General features: G+C 44.7%; 1 protein-coding gene across 1 annotated transcript in view; it reads left to right on the plus strand.

The window, feature by feature from the left end:
- ANO3 (anoctamin 3) overlaps positions 1 to 21,659 on the plus strand; it is a 1,942,403-nt gene that overhangs the window by 1,069,729 nt on the left and 851,015 nt on the right. Inside the window, exons 7-8 of the mRNA XM_085643623.1 lie at positions 809 to 940; positions 9,989 to 10,095. Coding sequence (XP_085499749.1) covers positions 809 to 940; positions 9,989 to 10,095 — 239 coding nt within the window. The remainder of the gene's footprint in view (positions 1 to 808; positions 941 to 9,988; positions 10,096 to 21,659) is intronic.

Here is a 21,659-nt window from a genome sequence, read left to right on the forward strand (position 1 = left end):
CCCTGGTTCTCCATTTTTGGTTGCTGTTTTTCCTCTCCAAGAGCCTGTGAAAACCATTAGTAGAGGGTTTAGTACTACTTTTTAATATACTTCATAGGGATGGAAAAATCAAGTGTTATTAAGCCAGTTGTTTATAAAGTTTAAGCCCTGGAATCCACAGATTCCATGTCGATTGTCTTCTGAATCAGGTGTTTGCTGCTGTCTTTCTCATAGGTGGTTAGCGCTTGGAAAGGAAAATGAAAGTAACTGCATTGTGGGGAGACCTGGCCAATAGGGTGCATGTAGAAGGAGTAAAACAAGCTCAATAAGCTCTCAGGATATAGCCTTACATCTAGAGAGGTCAACCTTGAAGCTGGGGAACCGGGTATCAACAAATTGAGCATCAAATGATCTGATCTGGTTTCCAAACAACAAGGTATTTTATTACCAATCCCAGAACAGAGCTGTGGTCATGCATGTGCCATATGTTGAAATTCTGACAGCAATAGGCATTCTGGGAAGACCTCAGAAGGTCTAATATGCAAATGTATCGAATGGTTGCTATAACGCATCTAACAATGCTTTGTGTGACAGCTTTCATTCTATTTAAAGGCTTAACCTTGGCTAATTCAGTGAATATACCTGTAGCCATGATCTGTATTTTTTTTTTTAACTTCACTTACAGGAATACATCAAAAAAACTGCATGGGATGTTTTTTTTTTGTCGCTTAACAGTATTTTGCTTTTCTCTTTAAGTTAGAGACATGTCACAGCTTCAGCGCAGGGCGAATGCAAATGTTTATTGTAATATATGTCTTCTTTGTCCTAGTTTGCAAAGGAATTTCCGACAGATGAAAAGTTGGCTGCCGAGAAACCCGATGAAACTTGACAAAGAGGCACTTCCGGACCTGGAGGAGACAGATTGTTACACCGCCCCATTCAGCCGAGCTCGCATTCACCAGTAGGTCATCCTATTATTGAAGTCCTATGCTCACCATTTTTAGAAGCATATGCATTGTGAAGAGATCACTTTCTCGAATTAAACAGTTTTCAAATTGGAGTGTGCATTTTGTTTTTCATAGAACTGTGCTTCAGTGTTGTTTAATATATTGACACATAAGCTGTCCCTCCTTTGTTCATGCCCTGCCCAACAAGGTCATATTAACTTGTATCAAATGTTCACAATTATTAAGTAGGCAAATATGTCACTGACTGCCCCAAAATAGGAAGTGTTAGAGTTCAGAAAATCCGAAGGCTCGTTGGAGGCGAATACAGCAGAACTGTGCGTCTTGGAACATCTTTCAATTAAAAGAATTGTAATCTGTGATAAAAACAAGGATTTAAAAAAAGATTTGCAGCACATATCTAAGAATCTTTAGTTAGTTTATGTTTTAATTCTCTTTAATGTACATATTTGTATGGAATATCCTTTTTACTAAAATCAAAGCACTCTTCATCCATGGGTAGTTTATTGCGCCATTCACATTTCCATTCTTCCCACTGCGGCATATACCATGGGACAGTGGGTCAGTGCGCTTCAGCCTTTGGTTAACTCCACTGTGAGTAACTGCCTTCCTCACATGCACAAAGAGTATGTCCACACGCAAAGTAATTCTGTTCACCACTTGAGACTATTATGACAATTGGTGGTTTGGGAGACAAAAAAGATGCTGCTTTTAGCCACAGTTATTTTGATTGAAGAGGCTCAGCAGATTCCCTATTAATAAAGTTTAGCAAAACCAACGAAAATTTAAAAAAACATGGACAAAGACAACATCTGTCAGTCAACATGTGGGCTGTTGCTTTTGCCAATGCTTCTTTTACCAGTGTGCTTCAGTTTGATAAGCTATACTTTATAACAGATGCCTTTGTCACAATAGTTATATATGAGAATCTCGACGATGGTGTTAGGGATAATATTTTTGGACCAATACAATTCCTATCAGGGATTTAGGTATGTATGTCTTTCTTTGGACCATCTGCAAAGGGTCCTGAGAGGTTCTGAAACCGGTTACAAGTATTGTAGCTTATCTTGTATTTGTGTGCAATTGTTTTTTCAGTAGTTGCACAAATAGAATATCGGTCAAGTGTCAAACCTCATTGGGGGGGAGAAGAAGGAAAAAGATAGCGGGAGGCGGATTGCAAGAGAGGCGATAGCACACTGGACAGAGATGTTAGGTGTAGTTTCTAAACTGCTAGTCGTTGGCATCAGGCATGCGCCATGTCTGAACGCAGACCTGCTATGCTTTCTGCCATTTCACTGAACGGGGTCAGATATACTGTTCAATATTGAAGACGCGTTGGAGAGCGCCCTCCTCTGCAACACCCGGATCCTTCCCTGGAGTCAGTGCAAGTTAACCAGCATTGCTCGCAGCTCGTTGACGACACTGCTGTCACACATGCAGGACCTCGGCGGTGTCCTATGGCCCAGCCGCATGGAGTTCTATGGTTGCAGTCACTGCTGTCACACATGCAGGACCTTGGCGGTGTCCTATGGCCCAGCCGCATGGAGTTCTATCGTTGCAGTCACTGCTGTCACACATGCAGGACCTCAGTGGTGTCCTATGGCCCCGCCGCATGGAGTTCTATCGTTGCAGTCACTGCTGTCACACATGCAGGACCTCGGCGGTGTCCTATGGCCCCGCCGCATGGATTTATATAGTTGCAGTCACTGCTGTCACACATGCAGGACCTCGCGGTGTCCTATGGCCCAGCCGCATGGAGTTCTATCCTTGCAGTCACTGCTGTCACACATGCAGGACCTCGGCGGTGTCCTATGGCCCAGCCGCATGGAGTTCTATGGTTGCAGTCACTGCTGTCACACATGCAGGACCTCGGCGGCGTCCTATGGCCCCGCCGCATGGAGTTCTATGGTTGCAGTCACTGCTGTCACACATGCAGGACCTCGGCGGTGTCCTATGGCCCAGCCGCATGGAGTTCTATCCTTGCAGTCACTGCTGTCACACATGCAGGACCTCGGCGCCGTCCTATTGCCCAGCTGCATGGAGTTCTATGGTTACAGTCACTGCTGTCACACATGCAGGACCTCGGCGGTGTCCTATGGCCCGCCGCATGGAGTTCTATGGTTGCAGTCACTGCTGTCACACATGCAGGAACTCGGCGGTGTCCTATGGCCCAGCCGAATGGAGTTCTATGGTTGCAGTCACTGCTGTCACACATGCAGGACCTCGGCGGTGTCCTATGGCCCCGCCGCATGGAGTTCTATGGTTGCAGTCACTGCTGTCACACATGCAGGACCTCGGCGGTGTCCTATGGCCCCGCCGCATGGAGTTCTATGGTTGCAGTCACTGCTGTCACACATGCAGGACCTCGGCGGTGTCCTATGGCCCCGCCGCATGGAGTTCTATGGTTGCAGTCACTGCTGTCACACATGCAGGACCTCGGCGGTGTCCTATGGCCCCGCCGCATGGAGTTCTATCCTTGCAGTCACTGCTGTCACACATGCAGGACCTCGGCGGTGTCCTATGGCCCAGCCGCATGGAGTTCTATGGTTGCAGTCACTGCTGTCACACATGCAGGACCTCGGCGGTGTCCTATGGCCCCGCCGCATGGAGTTCTATGGTTGCAGTCACTACTGTCACACATGCAGGACCTCGGCAGAGTCCAATGGCCCATCCGCATGGAGTTCTATCCTTGCAGTCACTGCTGTCACACATGCAGGACCTCGGCGGTGTCCTATTGCCCAGCTGCATGGAGTTCTATGGTTGCAGTCACTGCTGTCACACATGCAGGACCTCGGCGGTGTCCTATGGCCCCGCCGCATGGAGTTCTATGGTTGCAGTCACTGCTGTCACACATGCAGGACCTCGGCGGTGTCCTATGGCCCAGCCGCATGGAGTTCTATCCTTGCAGTCACTGCTGTCACACATGCAGGACCTCGGCGATGTCCTATGGCCCCGCCGCATGGAGTTCTATGGTTGCAGTCACTGCTGTCACACATGCAGGACCTCGGCGGTGTCCTATGGCCCCGCCGCATGGAGTTCTATGGTTGCAGTCACTGCTGTCACACATGCAGGACCTCGGCGATGTACTATGGCCCCGCCGCATGGAGTTCTATGGTTGCAGTCACTGCTGTCACACATGCAGGACCTCGGCGGTGTCCTATGGCCCCGCCGCATGGAGTTCTATGGTTGCAGTCACTGCTGTCACACATGCAGGACCTCGGCGGTGTCCTATGGCCCAGCCGCATGGAGTTCTATCCTTGCAGTCACTGCTGTCACACATGCAGGACCTCGGCGGTGTCCTATGGCCCAGCCGCATGGAGTTCTATGGTTGCAGTCACTGCTGTCACACATGCAGGACCTCGGCGGTGTCCTATGGCCCCGCCGCATGGAGTTCTAAGGTGACACGCTTCAGGTAGTGGGGAAACATTTTCTGTTTGTCACTTTCATGCTCGGCATGCAGACCGCTAGAAGCGTTAATGCCCTGTGGGAATTGTCTGTAATGCGATGCTCGGCATTGTAATTAATAGCAGAATTGAGTCACAGAACTCGACACCTGCATTTATTGCCGCTGCACTTCTCTCGGTTACTCTATTACAGGTATTGTGTTTTATTTAAAGATTCAGGGCTGGATCACATAAACCGAGCAAGACCCTGCCACAGTTTTGGGCTGACTTGTTGTCCTAAATATTTTAAGAGTGGGAGCGGCGCTATTTTACCACTGGTACATAGTTGCTTGTCACAGATATTTTAAAGGCATGTACTGCTTCTAGATAGAATGCAACTGAATTTCAGTGCAACACAACAACATCACATTACAATAATGAAGCACAAAAAAACTCAACAGCACAAAAACACAGAATACATCACCACCACAACAAGATGCCACACAACAGATATGTACAAAGTTCTTCCCACAAATCGCCCCCTTCTTAATTCTGCTGTCACGATACAATGGTAAAAGTTGTTTGGAGCAACGACTACCTTACATTTCCGTCAAAACCTAGGATACCATTAGTCAAAAAATGTTGTGCTCCAGCTCACAGTGTCTGAGGATGAGTAAGAACATGCACATTTCTCCACTTCCTTTTTTGAGTGAGTTAAGTAAACAAGCATAGCAGTGCAGAACATTGATACAAGTTACACAAATAAAAGTTGTAAGCTTTAAATAAATAGAAATATGTAAATGAAAGGACCAAAGTACAATAATGCTGTGAACATAAAGCCAATGTGAGCAAAGCTGATAGGAACAACATGACCAACCAATCCCATGACCAAGGACCAGTGTTGTTGGTGGTTCTTTATCTGTCTGTTTAATAATTTATATTACACAAGAATGTTGTGAGAAACGCCCTGGTGAGAGAGGTCCCCTTGACAATATATTGAACAGTAAGAAAGAGTGCCTATGTCAAGTTGAAGGGAAAGATTCACGTTATCAGAAAAGGTACTGTACAACTTATGAATAACTGATAAAGCGATCCAGCATTATAACAAAAACAAGCATGGGCAGTGCCAATAGGTCTCACCATATTGATGAGTTAAGTTTTGTGATTTTTAGTAAAGAGCATTATTATAATGCTAATCTATGCTAACCTGTCTATTTGGTCACATTAAACTGACCCCAGGTATTTCTGTCTAGCTGCTCCCCAAAAAGCATGCAACTTTTGATACAAAAACAATAAGGGTAAATGCAGATTAAGAGAAAAGCACCAAACCAGACTTGCCTATCAAAGAACAAATAAGCAGCAAGTTCCAAGCTCTAGCACTCTGCTGCCACATAAGTCCTAAATAAAAGCCTACACCCACTGCTTGATTTGTAAAACATAAAGTGCTGGGGCTAAAAGCAAAACTTTAAAAATGACCAAAAACACGTCAAAAACGCGATGACAGAGTAGACTCTAAATACTTATTCCCTTGAATGAATTGTCTTCAAACTCTGTGCGATTAAATTACCAGACTTGCATATTAAAAATCAAACAAGCAGCAAATGCTACGTTTTACTCTCCAGCACTCTGCAGCCACATAGGTCCCAAATAAAGGCCTACACCCAGTGCTTAATTTGTAAAACATGAAGTGCTGGGGCTAAAAGCAGAGCAGCAACTGCCACATTCTACTCTGCAGCACTCTGCAGCCACATAATTCCCAAATAAAGGCCTACATCCAGTTGCTTAATTTGTAAAACATGAAGTGCTGGGGCTAAAAGCAAAACTTTAAAAATGCCCAAAAGTACGTCAAGCAGGCGATGAGAAACGACACTCTAAATACTCCTTCACTTAAATAAATTATCTGCAAACTATTTCCTATTAAATAAACAAACATGCCTATCAAAAATCAAGCAAGCATCAACTACCACGTTTAACTTTCCAGCACTCTGCAGCTACATAATTAACGCCTACACCTGTGCTTAATTTGTAAAACATGAAGTGTTTTAAAAAATGCCCAAAAACACGTAAAAAATGTGATTAAAAACTATACTCTAAATACTCCTTCTGTGTAATGAATTATCTCGAAACTATTTGCAATTAAATTACTCACATTTATAGTGACACAACACAATAAGTGTAAATTCAGCTGAAGAGGAAACCCCCAAACCAGACCTGCCTGTGCAAAATCAAACAAGCTGCAAGTTCCATGCTTCAATACTCTGCAGCTCTATAAGTCCCAAATAAAAGCCTACAATGCTTAATTTATAAAATATAAGTGACAGGGCTGAAAGCAAAATACAGGTCCGAGACATATATTACTTCGATTCTATCTAAACTTAATAAGATACTAGTTTCAGCAATTCTCAAGTATCTCGCCAAGCTACAACTAGAGTAATTCATAAAAAAAATGTGTATGACTTTTGACACAAAGAACTACCACCCCTACATATTAAAAAATACCCTGAACTTAAGCACATTATATATTATTTTGGAATAGTAGTAATATAAAAGATATACAGTGTTAATATCATAAACTAAACTACATCATCTGTACCACAAAAAGCTACATTTAACAGAGAAGTGATTCAAATGCACGATGGAAGTTGACTTAATGAAACTGAGATGGCTGTAAAATAAACAAGGTATGGGAACACATGGAGAGAAATATTGCCTTTCAGTGGAATATGGTATAGTCCAAAGTTCTATTTTTAATATAAAATAAGGGCCTTTGGTGGGCATAGCACTGAAAATACAAGATTTGAAAAAAATATTATTGTCTACGGGTGCTCGTGGAAGACAATTTCTATGGACTGGAATCTAGAGAATGCTAAAGTGATTCTGGTATTTTACTGACCTCTGCTGGCCGTTTTCTATCAAGAAAGATAAATCGAGGCAGTTGGCAGAAAAGAAAAGTCCCTAAGCTGCAGCAGACCTAGGACTGATCTCCAGAGCCCACCAAGTACATACACATAGAAGTATATTCTTAAGTATATACAAGAGGTCATGAATGCTCGACCTAAAAAACAATAAAAGTTAGGTTAAATCAGTTATAAGGAAAATGATGCGTTAACAAAGTAATTGGTGCAGTGATATATTTCTTTTCAAACTTATTAAAAGCCAAAGTGAAGAGTGTGTCTGTGATGACAATTCCACATTCTGTTACATTGAATGTGAAGGGATGAAGAGCCGAAGGAAACATTCAGTACCAGTAGAGTGTGCCAGTGCACTTGATATATGCCTCAAGGGAATTCAGTCAAAAACATGTTCAGAGACGAGGAGTGCTGGGTTGAAGTCAGTGACCTTGATGCATGCTTTTTTCTTTGTGGTGTTACAGCAGGATTTCAAGTCACTCTTTTGAGGACAGTTTTGTAGCAGTAGCATCCAAGGGGGGTGGGCTGGGAGACCGTGCCACATAGCTCCATTTGTCGTGGCCCCCTTGGGCCTGACTACCACAGCTGTTGAATGTTCCAAAAAGCATCGCTGAGAAGAAACAGATGTTGAACCTTGCCATTGCACACGCATGTACTAGTCCAACAACATTTCACGGCAGAGCAGTGCTTGAGCAAATCATGAGCCGACGTGTTTGCCTAAAATGCTTAAATCTGACTTTCCATGAATGAGTATCAGTGAATACATATACAGATATACATGCACATCCATAAAAAGCTGGATGTAAACATTTAATTTAAGCAAGCAAAAGCATATACATGTATTCATGTGTGTAGCTGATTTTATATATATAAACACTGAAATTGACCTACTATAGTTTGCTGAACTAACTATAACCATGCACTGCTTATGACATCACATATTACATCACTCATGACATCATCGATGACATCCCTAATGACAATCAACCCTACCGCTGTTCAATTTAGTCTCCTAACCAACACAACCTTTGAAATATGTAAATAAGTAGTAAATGGCACTCAGGGGACTGTGATGAGTCCTGTAATGGCAGCCTGCAGCAGTTTTCTTTATGTCACATTGGTCAATCCCGCTGAACACCAAGACAGTTCTGCATCACCAGCCTATTAGAATGCTTTATTTCATTTGCAGCCTCGGGGGACTCATGCGGGAGTCTAGAGCCAAGAGATATGTATACATTTTGATTCTTAATTTCTCTAAAGCATCCGAACCGATTTACACTAGATCACATAAATCACAATTTCTGGGTAAAGATCTAGGTTTAGACACTGGGCAACAGATACAACTTTTCCTAGATCTTTTCCTTTGTAGATTCAAGCTCCTAGAAATCAAACTCAAACAGTTGCTCTAATCAGATTTTCGAAACCTTAGGATACCAGCACTTGCACTGAACTGGCCTCCCCATCAGATCAGCACAGCAGCCCCTCCGTGCTCTCCACTCCCCAGGAATTAAGGCCTTTCTGGAATCAACAAGTCCCCATTTGGCAAACAGACTTTTGCCAGTGGGCACAAACTTTAATGATCCTAGAGCTCCAGTACAGCAGACTGGTCACAACACTGAGGGGAGGCCTTTCTAATAGGAAACCTGAAAACTTCCCAACTAGTTTTGGCACAATTGTAGATGAACCAAACTGTGCTTAGGGCCTGATTTTGGTCTCAGTAGATGGGTTACACACGGTGACGGGTATACCTTCTGCTGAAATATAAATTCAATAGGATATAATGGGATTTATATTTCGGTGGACGGGATATCCATTACAGTCGTGACGGAATAACCTATCTGCCAAGATCTAAATCAGGCCCTTAATCTCTTACCTAGAAGAAGTCAGAAATGTCTGGACTACACCTTTTACAAGATGTTCCCTGTGTTTGTGACCAATACTAGCAGGATGGTGTTCAGGGTGGCTTGATACAACCAGATGGTATGAAAAGGCATTGAAGGGAGATTATACCCTAGCAATTTGTTTTTGTTGATGCTTCAGACATAAGAGGAAAACATGACTATGTAAGGAAATGGCTGAAGTAGCAGTAAGACATGCACATAAGCTAATTAGATGTTCCTTTAGTTAAAGAGGCTTCAGTATGTGTTGAATTTGTCCTTAACAGAAAATATATTCTCCCAAACCTCAAATTCCAAAACAGATATTTGAAATAATTTTTAACATCTTTTTGTTTCAGATATGACATCATTAAGGAGTAAAATTAAACCAGTCTCTGCCACCATTAAAGAAAAGGTTAATGAAATAATTAAATGAGAAATATTTCTGGTTTGTAAACACTGAAAATATTAAAAAATATAGATATATTTCACTATAAACCTCTTATATGTGTAACTGAACAGACAGCTTGTAAATAGTTTCTGTACGACAGGAGAATTATTACTTGTTAAACATGTTTCATTTTTGGCCTATTTATTGGAATTCATGCCCCACTGGGCATTATGTAGCAAGGACTGTATTGGAAATGTTCTGATAAACCCCTGAATGTACCCCTCTGTGGCATCAGCTTCTGAACACTTACAAATTCAAATATTCGTTTGTGCAGGCATAGTGGTAGTAGAAATGCACTTGTTGAACTATGAATCATTAGGACGTTTTTCCTTGGAAGTAGGCAGTATACAAGAACAATGAAAGCCATACTCTTCACAAGAATTTCGCCCTTGTATTGATTATTGCGTTTCATCTCATTATACAGCTTCACAATCACCAACAGAGACACATTCTTCAGCAATTCCACCAGGAGTAGAATAGTGCATCATGTGTTACAACGAACGAAGTACGAAGATGGAAAGTCAAAAATCGGTGAGATGTAAAGCACGTGTAGTTTTGTTTGAAACAATATGCTGTCAGAGCAAGATGGCAGAAATCTAGCTTTTAGGATTTCGATTTTTTACATGAAGTTCCATTTCAGCACTTAATGCATGCTTTCCGACATGGTTGTAATATAAAATTACAATTTTACCACATTAAATCATCATGTTACAGAAATGTGTACAGAAAGAGGATGCCTATCTTGTCTGCATCTACCAGAGTGTTTTGGGATAGCATGCAACTCTCCTTGTAGATGACAAAGTGGATGATTATTATTAATTCTCTTGTGACAGATTTGCCAAATTGAGCTTCAGTGCTTGGATGAGATTCGAGAAGCCCTCTTACCAATGTGCTCTGAACATTGGAAGAAAGCAAAATATTTGTAGTAAATAAAGCTCCTGGAAGAATCAACAAAGACGAACCAATCGGAGTCTCTCACTCTCTTATGCACATTTGCGATTGGGGCATACATGTAAATACCAATCCTTAAACCATTATTGGAACTAGGAATAAGCAATTTAAGGAAGAAGATAGGAGGGGGCTGTTGTCTTATAACAGTGAATAAATGAAGAGTAGTCATGCTTCAGTGTGAAAGAACCTAAGTAACAGACTCTGCAAAGTGTTACATTTATCAGAAAATATATGGGCTGATTTGTCTTTTCGGAAAAGGTACTTGACAGATTGTTTCCTTTGGAAGTCATGTAAAGTTTGAGTTAAAGATGTTAAGCATGCCTTTCCTCTTTCAATCATTGCTATTGATAATGTCATATATGATATGTGTAAGAAAGTGGGATACTGGTTGAGGGGGTGAAACCCTACTCAAGCAGCAAGCTCACCCCTTGTCAGGGTGAAATCACACGCAAACCTAAATTAGCCTTTGCTTAGTCCTCGGGTAGCTTGGCACAAAGCAGTCAGACTAAACTCAAAGGCAATGTGCAAAGTGTTTGTGCAACGTTTCAAACAGTAATAACATGAAGGCAATGCACAAGAATAATGCCACACCACATTCGAAAAAGAGAGTGATTTTAATACATAAATCATGACCAAAAAACCAAAAATCCAAATAGTAAAAATGACGATATGCAGGTTTAAAGATTTCAGTGACAGTAACTGTGGATATCTGGTTGTGCCGGACCAGGACACAGTCATAAGTACGGGCCAACAGTGATTGGAGCACGGGCTAGCTACAGGGCCCCATTTGGGCCTGCTGAACAAGAATATCTCAAATCCTGGTTGTGGAGCATTGTGAGGTCCTACATCGAGGATGTGTCGCGCATCTAAGATGATGCGGGGTCCAGGTTAGTGATGCATCACACAGCGTCGGTACTGATTGCTGCAACGCTGTAATGCTTGGTCCTGTGTCGTCATCAAGGATGTCGACAAGGCCAATTGCATTACGATGTCCTGACCCGAGAATGCGTTACGCGCTGATTGGTTCTAAAGATGCTGCGTTGTTAAAGATCAAGAGTAGTGCATCATCGTCAGGGATTATGGTGATGAGGGTTTGCAATGTGAGGGCCTGCGTCGGGGATGCATCGCGCTACGGTGGTTCCGATGAGGCCGCTGCGGTGATGCAGTGTCCTTGTGATGGGAATGTCCACACAGCACAGGCGATGAGTTGGTTTTACTCCTGGTTGCACCACCACATATCAGAGGAGATGCATCTGTTCTGCTGGGTCCACAGATGGCCTGGCAGAGCACCTTCATGCCCACTTTCAAGGGTTCAGGACTGGGGTGACACCATGTGGCAGGGTAGGACTCACAGGTCAAGAATCTAGGTGCTGGTTACAAGAGAGTAGTGCTTGGGGTCACTCTGATGGTCCTGGGTACAAGTTGCTGGTCCAGTCCTTCTCACACATCAAGAGGTCAGCACTGCATGGGGTAATTATCAGGACAAAAGTAAATTGGTAATTGGAGCCCTACGTTGTTTGAGCTGTAGTCCGGAATGCTAGAGTGAGCCTGTTAGATTTGGGGGCCTCTAGTTGGCACAGGTAGGTACTTGTGACAAATAGGGACCCTTGCCTCTAGTCAGGGTAAGGGGGTACACTCCTAAAATAACCCCTGCTCACCCCCTTGGTAGCTTGGCACGAGCAGACAGGCTTATCTCAGAGGCAATGTGTAAAGCATTTGTGACCACATACAGTAATCTAGTGACAACACTACAAATGGACACCACACAGGTTTTATATAAAAAATAAGTATACTTTATATAGATTTACCACAAGACCATAAATGACAAGAATACACAATACTATTACTTTAAGATGGTAGTTTTTAGCATAGTTCAGTTCAGTTCTTAAGATGCGACACTTTGAGTCAATTTACCTTACGATGCGTTGCGCTTCCACGACAAGCAATGTCGCAGCGATGGAAATGCGGCAAAGTTCTGGTGCAAAGAAATAAAGACGTGAAGATCTTCCAGATGCGGCACGCTTCTCCGGGGAAGCGAGAAATTCTCGGTTTGATGCGTGGACTGCAGCGGCGACACCCTTGTTCAGAAGTCCAACGACAACAGCTTCAGCTGCGACACTCTTCTCCCAGTTTGCGTGAAGCTTCCGCACAATGCGACAACTACAGCGGCGACATCCTTGTTCAGAAATGCGATGGCAGCAGCTCCGACGGTGGCACGCTTCTCTTGGTATGCGAGGCGCTTTCCTCGATGCGGTGCAATGCGACAGTTCCAGCAGCGACACCCTTGTTCAGAAGTGCGACGGCAGCAACAGCGACGGCGACATGCTTCTTCCTCGTTGCGAGACCCTTCTCTCGATGTGGTGCAGTGCGACAACTCCAGCGGCGACACCCTTGTTCAGATGTTCGACGGCAGCAGCAGCGACGGCGACAAGCTTCGGCTTTGTTGAGTCGCGCTTCCAGCTCCTTGCTACACGCAGTCCCTCAGAAGGCCCAAAACAGCAGCAGGCACTTCCAAAGAACTCTGGGGAGCTGGGGGTTGAAGTCTGTTGTCCCTGAGACTTCAGCAGGAGGCAAGCTCTGTTCCAAGCCCTTGGAGATCCGTACAAGTTGAAATAAGCACACAAAGTCTCTTCTCCTTCCTTTGGCAGTCAGGCAAACCACTGCAGGCCAATCACCCAAGCAGCACTTCAGCTTAGGGATAGTTTCTTCAGGTTCCGCTCCTCAGTAAAGGTTTCTTCTTGCTCCAAAAGTGATCTAAATTCTTGGGATCAGGGTCCCACTACTTATACCCCAAAATCCTTTGTTCTCTGAGGGGAGAGGGGCCTTTGCCCAGTCCAAACCAGTTCCTGAGCACTCTGTTTACCAGACTTCTCCTTTCCTTTCACAGTGTAGGGCAGAAACATCAGACGCCCCACAGGAGGTGGAGCCGGCATTGTGGATGGCAAGTACAGCCCTGGAGCACTTTGTTGACAGGATTCCTTCTCTTCATTTACTGTGCAGGGCAGAGACATCAGCCGCTCCCCAGGAGGTGGAGCCAGCATTTTGGAAGGCAGGTACAGACCTATTCAAGGTTCAGGTGTGACCCCTCCCTCCCATCTAGATGCAGATCTCTCTATTCACCACTGGGCTGACTAATCCTGTCTCTTGGAATCCCCCAGCCCTGTCATTCACAGAAACCAGACAAAGGAATACACAACCTAGCAGAGGCAGGCTTGAAAGGTTAGGCAAGAAAATACCTATGGTATTTTCAAACACAGAATGTTAAAACCACCTTCACTAAAAGATGTATTTTATCATTCTGTGTTCAGGCATACTAAACTCAAATTTCTACCAAGTTCTCTGAGTCAGTTAAGATTATAAACAAGTAATAATCTAACAGCCCATTCTGGCCTATGGAGAACAGGTAGCCTTGCAATAGTGAAAAACGAAAATGGCTGTAATTCACTATTAGGACATACCACACACATCAGGGCATGTCCTACCTTATACTTACAATGCACCCTGCCCTTGGGCCTACCATACGGGTGTCTGATATGAAGAAAAGGGAAGGTTTAGGGACTGGCAAGTGGGTGCACTTGCCCAGTCAGCATGACAGTACCAGACTGCACACAGGCTCTGCAATGGCAGACCTTAGACACATTTTACAAGGCTGCTTCTGTGGGTGGCACAACCAGTGCTGCAAGCCGACCAGCAGCATTTGGATTTACAATCCTTGGGCACACTCAGTGCACTATACTAGGGTCTGACAAGTAAACCAATCAGTCAATCATGGAATCACTAATCAATACATTCATTTACAGTAGGGAGAGCATATGCACTTTAGCACTGATCAGCAGCGGTAAAGTGCACAGAGTCATAAAACAGCCAACAACAGGTCAGAAAAAAATAGGAGGAAGGCAAAAAGTTCAGGGATGACCCTGCAAAAAGGGTCAAGTCCAACAGAGCCCAGCACACACAAGCTTTATTTTTATGTGGCTTCTTGATGATCTGTTCTCACATGAATTAATGAGTGTGAACTACTAGAGAGTAGAGTCCTATTGGTCAGGGTGATACCAATTTACTTTTATCCTGATGAGGACCCGTAGAAATATCAGCTACACCCAGATTATGCAATGTTGGACTATTGAAATATGAATAGTGGGTCTATTGAATTAGTGAAAACATTATTTGTCCTATTTGGGTGATCCCTCAACTGTGCATATTAAGTATATTTCTTATACTTCGTGTTTTATATGTTGTGGGGCTCACTTTGTTCCACTTTTTTGCACTTGCACTGGTACTTTTAACACCTACATTATATATACTTATATTGTTATCTTTTTCAAGATTCTATTGTGAAAAGATAAACAGAATCCAACAGGAAGATGAATTTATACTATTTGCATTTATTTGGTGTTTGATGAAAGGCCAATATAATACTTCTTTAAGTGATTCCTTGGGGAGCATTGTTTTGGTTGAATTGGGGTCAAGCCAGTGTTATCATGTTTTAAGTAGTGCACACAATCACTTTAGCTTTGGTTAACAGTGGTAAAGTATCTAGAGTCCCAAGACCAACAAAAACGAGACTCGAAAAATTTGGAGAAGTATGGCAACAAGTTTGGGGAAAGACCACCCTAATGCTGACAGGTCTAACAATATGGGATCTCATTGTTGATGTCATCAGTGATGTAATGTGTGAGGTAATGAGCAGTGTATACAGGGGCGTAACAAACACCCCTGCAGCCCCCACGGTGCGGGGGGCCCCTAGTCTTCAGAAAGTGAAGGGGGCCCCCTCAGCTCTTCGGTGAGAGCTGTGAGAGAGAGGCTTGCTTTAGACTTGCTTTGCTCTAAAGCAAGCCTCTCTCTCTCTAAAGCAGCCTGCCCTGAGCTCCTGCACTGGCCAAGAATTTGTGGGGGTGGGGGCCCTCAGGCCTGATTCTATTTGTACCTTATATGGCCAGGCACACAAATGCATCTACAAACACATACACTCTCAATATTAACTTGTTTTTTATACTGCACTAAAACTGCACTTATGCCGCTTCTAAGCGCTGTAAATAAGAGATGTGATTGTTAACCTTAACTCTGTTTTCCCATTTCAGAAAAATGGAAGGCTGAGTCTATTTGTTGACACTTGAACTCTTTAACCCAGATCTTTTCATTTGTTGGCAGTGAGACTTCAGCTCACTGAGCCATCGTCCCTGCAGCAATAAAATCTGTTAGAAAAAACACAAGTATGTGTTGTCGCAAACATCAGTGCATCAGCATCTGATCATCAAAGAGTCCGATTTACATTAATTCACTAGAAATTGCTGCACGAGTTCTGATACGTGCAGACAGAATGTGTGTATGTATGTGCCTATGCGATGTATTTCTATAGCATAAACCTAGCCAAAGGCAGCAGATCGCTGTACAGGGACAAAGGCGATGGTCGACCAGTTAATGTGGGTGGTGTTGGGTGGGCCCACACGGAACCCAACTGTGCTTAAAATCTGACATTTAAACGACCCCTATCGAGCCCTTTGTTTATGTCGTTAACTTTACAGACAATTCTGGTAGAAACAGCTCGTGAATTCAGTTACTTTAATTCGCCAGCAAACAAGCACTGCCTGTGCCATCACATAGAAAACAATCTATCTTTGAGTAAGCTAAAGTGAATGCATTCATGTAATGCATCTTGACGAACTGGTGCTGCCATGCAAAACAGTGAGCTTCCCTGACCTTTTGTCTGTGAACCCTTCCTTGGAGTTAGTAGCCAATACCGTCCACAGGCATTTACAAAGCGACCTCTGCTGGTGCCGTGCGCGATGACGTCACCTTCGGTGTCCGCCTCTCAGTCTCGTACATTCCTGTGCTCTCTTTCTCGAGTGGAATGTGGCTCCCCTTCATTCCGTGGGTGACTGTTCTGCAGATGACAGCAGAATTTATCAACAATATTTATAAACCGACCTGAACTCCGGAGAATGCCTGCATCGCTGCTGCATACTTCCGCTGGGGGTTTGTTGCAATCCCAAAATAAAATGGATCACATTTATATTAATTCCATGTAAAATCCCACTGTAATAACTTTATTTTGTCCTTGCTTGTTTAAGGTGCAGTATAAAGTTGCAGTCATTTCGGGTGGAACCTGGAGCAGTTTATTTATTTAGTTTCTCCAGCTTTATAACGCCTTCAAGTCACAGAATCTTTAATATCGTCCTAGCAGTAGGAGCTAGAGATGGCAGGGTGCTAACAGTAGATGAAAGGGGAGAAGGAAATGTGAGAAGTAAAGATTCATGCCAACCTTAGACTGCCAGCAATATCACCCTTGGCATGTTTCCCCATTGGCATCAATGGGCCATAGGGAGTGCATATGGATGAATGATGATACATAGAAGTCCATGGACTGCCCTTTCGTCACTTCTAGGTGTATCCTTGGAGCTTACATCCTGGTGATTCGTTAGCAGCACATGTTCTACGCTGCGTCACTTCTCACTCTAGGCCTCACGGCTTCTGTTGCGCATCAGTGAATGCTATAGAACACTTATCCAAGCTGCATATAGCCTTGGCATGTTTTCCCAGTGGCATCAATTGACCATAGGGAGTGCATATCCGGATGAATGATGATACATGAGAAGTCCATGGACTGCCCCTTCGTCACTACTAGGTGTATCCTTGGAGCAACCATTGTGGCGACGGTGAGCAGCACATGTCCTGTGGTGTGTCACTCCTCACTCCAGCCAGGCCTCGTGTATGGGCTACTGATCCTCACCAGTAACCGCAGCCCTCATCCTCCTGGACCTGTCAGCCGCCTTCGACACGGTCTGCCACCGCACACTACGAACACACCTCTACAACGCCGGAATCCAAGAGAAGGCCCTGGACTGGACCTCCTCCTTCCTCTCCGGCAGAACACAGAGTGTCCGCCCCCTCCTTCTGCTCGGAAGCCACCAATATCATCTGCGGTGTACCCCAAGGGTCATTGCTCAGCCCAACGTTGTTCAACGTCTACATGACCTCAACATCATCTCCTACGCCGACGACACCCAACTGATCCTCTCCCTCACCAAGGACCCCCACACCGCCAAAACCAACCTCCATGAAGGAATGAAGGCCATCGCTGACTGGATGAGGAACAGCTGACTGAAGCTGAACTCGGACAAGACGGAGGTCCTCATCCTCGGATCCACCCCCTCGGCCTGGGACGACTCCTGGTGGCCGACTGCACTAGGAACACCCCCGACACCCACCGACCACGCACGCAACCTAGGGGTCATCCTCGACTCCGCCCTCTCCATGACGAGACAGGTCAACGCCGTCTCCTCCTCCTGCTTCAACACCCTCCGCATGCTTCTCAGGATCTTCAAGTGGATCCCCACCGAAACGAGAAGGACGGTCACCCAGGCCCTCGTAAGCAGTAGACTGGACTACGGAAACGCCCTCTACGCATGAGCTTCGACCAAACTCCTGAAACGGCTCCAAAGCATCCAGAACGCATCTGCACGCCTGATCCTCGACATCAGTCGCTGCAGCCACATCACACCCCACCTGAGAGACCTACACTGGCTCCCTGTCAACAAGAGGATAACCTTCAAACTCCTCACCCACGCACACAAGGCACACCACAACACCGGACCAGCGTACCTCAACAGATGACTCAGCTTCTACACCCCAACCCGCCAGCTCCGCTCCGCAGACCGCGCCCTCGCCACCGTCCCCCGCATCCGAAGAGGGACCGCCGGCGGCAGATCATTCTCCCACCTTGCCGCCAAGACATGGAACACCCTCCCCATCTGCCTACGGCAGGCCTTCTGACATTCAGAAGACTTCTCACGACCTGGCTCTTCGAACAGTAGCAGCTTTGCCCCCCCTAGCGCCTTGAGACCCTCATGGTATGTAGTGCGCTTTACAGATGCTATGATTGATTGATTGATTGATTAACCACTAGACACAGTGGTGCTCCTCTGTTGCGCACAAGTATACGCTATAGTTATCCAAGCTCCATATAACCATTGTATGCCAAAGGATGTTCTTCAGTATATTCTAATGGCTGTTACCAGGCAAAGTAAGTTTGGGTCAGATATACTATTTACAGGTTGCAAAATACTATTTTTGCAACTAGTAAAGAATTTTAAGAACTGACTTTTGTACTAATCGGCCGGTTCTTTAAATTTCGATCACAGTCGGTTGGAATTTGACCTACCTTATAAATATCTAAACAGCATCAGAAAGGTGTCTTCAAGGGCCAGGCCTGGTCGGAGAACTAGGCACAGGTTAATGTCTTGGACAAGGCCAGGGGAAGGGTGAAGTTTCCATCTTCCTTATCTGAAGAGATGCATTTTATGCAGCAGCATCCATCGTCTATCTGGCTGTCTAGAACCCACCTCTCTAGTGCCTAGGAGCTTTCCAAAAAGTTACCCAGCAGATCACACTAACTATGCAAATCTATAAAGGGAAATGGATGCGTTCTCACATATAAGATCTCAGCTTTATATACTTGCATTTTCCGTGCAGACGCGTAGCTGAGATGTTAATGTATGATACATTTGTTTTTGAGTTTCCTTTAGCTACTATTTTCTTGGGGCTAGGTTTGTTAAGGAAGGATGTTGTAATGGTTTGATAACTTAGATACGATATGGGTAGGGGCTTACAGACTTCAAGCACCCACATCTCTTGTTTTGGAAAGGGGCACGCCTGAATTTTCAGGAGAGCTGATCTATTCCAAAGACAGAGTACCACTTACCAGAAGTACATGGTCTCCTAGATTGCATGCAATCACTGTCACTGTCCTTGTGACCTTTGACACAAGGGCCTTGCATGGTCTCCAGCTATGTTCATACAGACCTCCGTGGCAATCAAGAAGCCCAGGTTTACACCAGAACATGGGCTTCTATTGGAATTCTCAAGGGCATATTATCAAGCCCATTATTGCCGCTTTAGCGGCAGTTTGCTGCCGCTAAAGCGGCGATAATTTTAACGCCGTTCTTGATAATATGACCCTTAGTCATTTTTTTTGTAAAACGCAAGCACACAGCCGGTCTGCTTTTAGGTATTTAGGCTCTCTCAATACAAAGAAGGGTGTTTGATGTATTTCTTCACTAGCTCTGACATATTGTGCCATTTTGATTATATTCCTAATTAATTTTGTAACTGCACTAGATTGTACCGACTCTGTTTAGGGATATGAATAACATCTCCAAAAATGCAACATGCTATTGGCTCGAAGGTCAGGACTGTCTGGAGTTTGTCAAACCTGGCATAGCTGACTTGGTGGGGTGTCACATAGCTTATTTTTAAAATGTTTTTATAATTGCAAAGGTTGGCTCTGTTCTCAATATCTATCAGATAGATATACAATCTCCTCTTCATCAGGCCCTTAGGCTGTTATTAATGTATAGTAAGTTTACCAGATAGGCCATGTCACCAGGGGCACCCTATTCAGGGCCTCTACTCCTTGTAATTTTGAATCTTATCTATCTGGCCAGAATAGAGAAATATGGCTTTACATTTTAAGGATCGTATATTATATTAATCTTTGCAATCAAGACAACCGTGGAAAGTTTTTCAGAGCGTACATTGCCAGGATGAATATATTTATTTCACAAAACAGAAAGCGGCTGACACAAGAAGTTTCTGAAAGTAAACTGTTCTTATCGGCATCCTGTTTGCCTTCTGCTCTTTATTTTGATCTACCTGCCATAGGTCGCAAGGGGAGTGCCATGGGTCGCAAGGGGAGTGCCATGGGTCACAAGGGGAGTGCCATTGGTAGCAAGGTGTCGCAGGTGCGATCCCTGGCTTCTTCTAATGATAGTCCATGGCTGCATCCTTCCTCTTGGCACTTTTCATTGGCTCTTTTCATTGGCTCCTGCCTCTGCTGCAGTGCCTCACCAGGAGCCCTGCCTCGCAGCTAGCACTGACTAATAGAGAAGAGCACCAGCCACCAACCTCTGGAGGGCCTAGGATGACGAGGTGTCCTGGATTCACCAGGACAGTCCAGGTTTTTCACCAGCTGTCCCATTAGATTTCGACAATTTTAGCACATGGCCTGGTTTTCAGAGAGGGTCGAATAAAGACATGGGGAGGTGCGTTTTTATGTGTTTCATGGGCCAAATGGCGGGTCGCTGGCTTGAGAGCTCTTGACAGGCACGAAGAATGGGGGGGCCCCTCAATGTACTTTGCAGGGGGGCCCCCACAAGTTTCGTTACGCCACTGAGTGTATAATGTTATGGTTTGTTTAGCTAACCCAAATGGCCAATTTCGGGTTTTGGATTTTTGTTTTTTGGGGCTATACCTTTACTGTTACTGTGTTTGGTTCAGAAATTAACTGAGGTTTTTTAAACACACATGGATGTCTTATGAGCAAAATAAACAATAACAAATCACCCATGCTACAACCTGATAAGTAGCTAACCCCCACTACAAGCATCAGTTGACCACAGACCTTAGTTTATTGCACGGTCCAATCTACAGAGCTGCTAACCTCTGCTGGTCATGGCCTTTGGTCATGCTCATAGCGTGATGGCTGCCTAGCATGACCTGTGGCCAAGATCTGCACCAAACCTACTGAACAGTCGCCCCTTCTGCTGTGAATAGCAGGAGTTGAGCGCAAAGCCATGTGTCCTGAGCCCGACTCACTGTTTGTGAACCACAGCTTCAAATCTCTTTTGATGATGTGCAGCAGAGTTTGGCCACAGGGCCTGTCCCATGGCAAAGCCCTGCACTTATTACACAGTGCACCCAACAGCCACTGTGCATTGCCTTTGGCTATGGGCAGCAATGATTGGGCATACAGCCTGCAGCAATTCTAAGCCCCTTGTTTAATCTTCAATCAAGCCAACCACGCAGCCAGCCAAACTCTACTGTGCAAGGCTGCCATGCAACTTCAGGGACTCTGTAATTTCCTAGCTTTTAAACTCTTGCCTTTCTGCATGCGAGGCAATCTCTGCACACATAATCTTGCCTACAGTCAGGCTCTGCACCAGCCAAAGGTCGCCCGACAAGTCAAACCTAGGGTTCTGATGTGTACAGTGCACTGTCAGCACAAGACTGGCCTCTGATCAGGCCCTTCACCAATTTCTATGCCAGCTATGCACCATGTCACCAAACAAGCTATTATTTCTCTTCACACACATATGATGTCTTACGTGCACGTTCTGTGCCTTCTCCTGTGCCACTCAATCAGTGGC

Source organism: Triturus cristatus, chromosome 3_1 (genome assembly GCF_964204655.1).
Source record: "Triturus cristatus chromosome 3_1, aTriCri1.1, whole genome shotgun sequence".
Classification (NCBI taxonomy): Eukaryota; Metazoa; Chordata; class Amphibia; order Caudata; family Salamandridae; genus Triturus; species Triturus cristatus.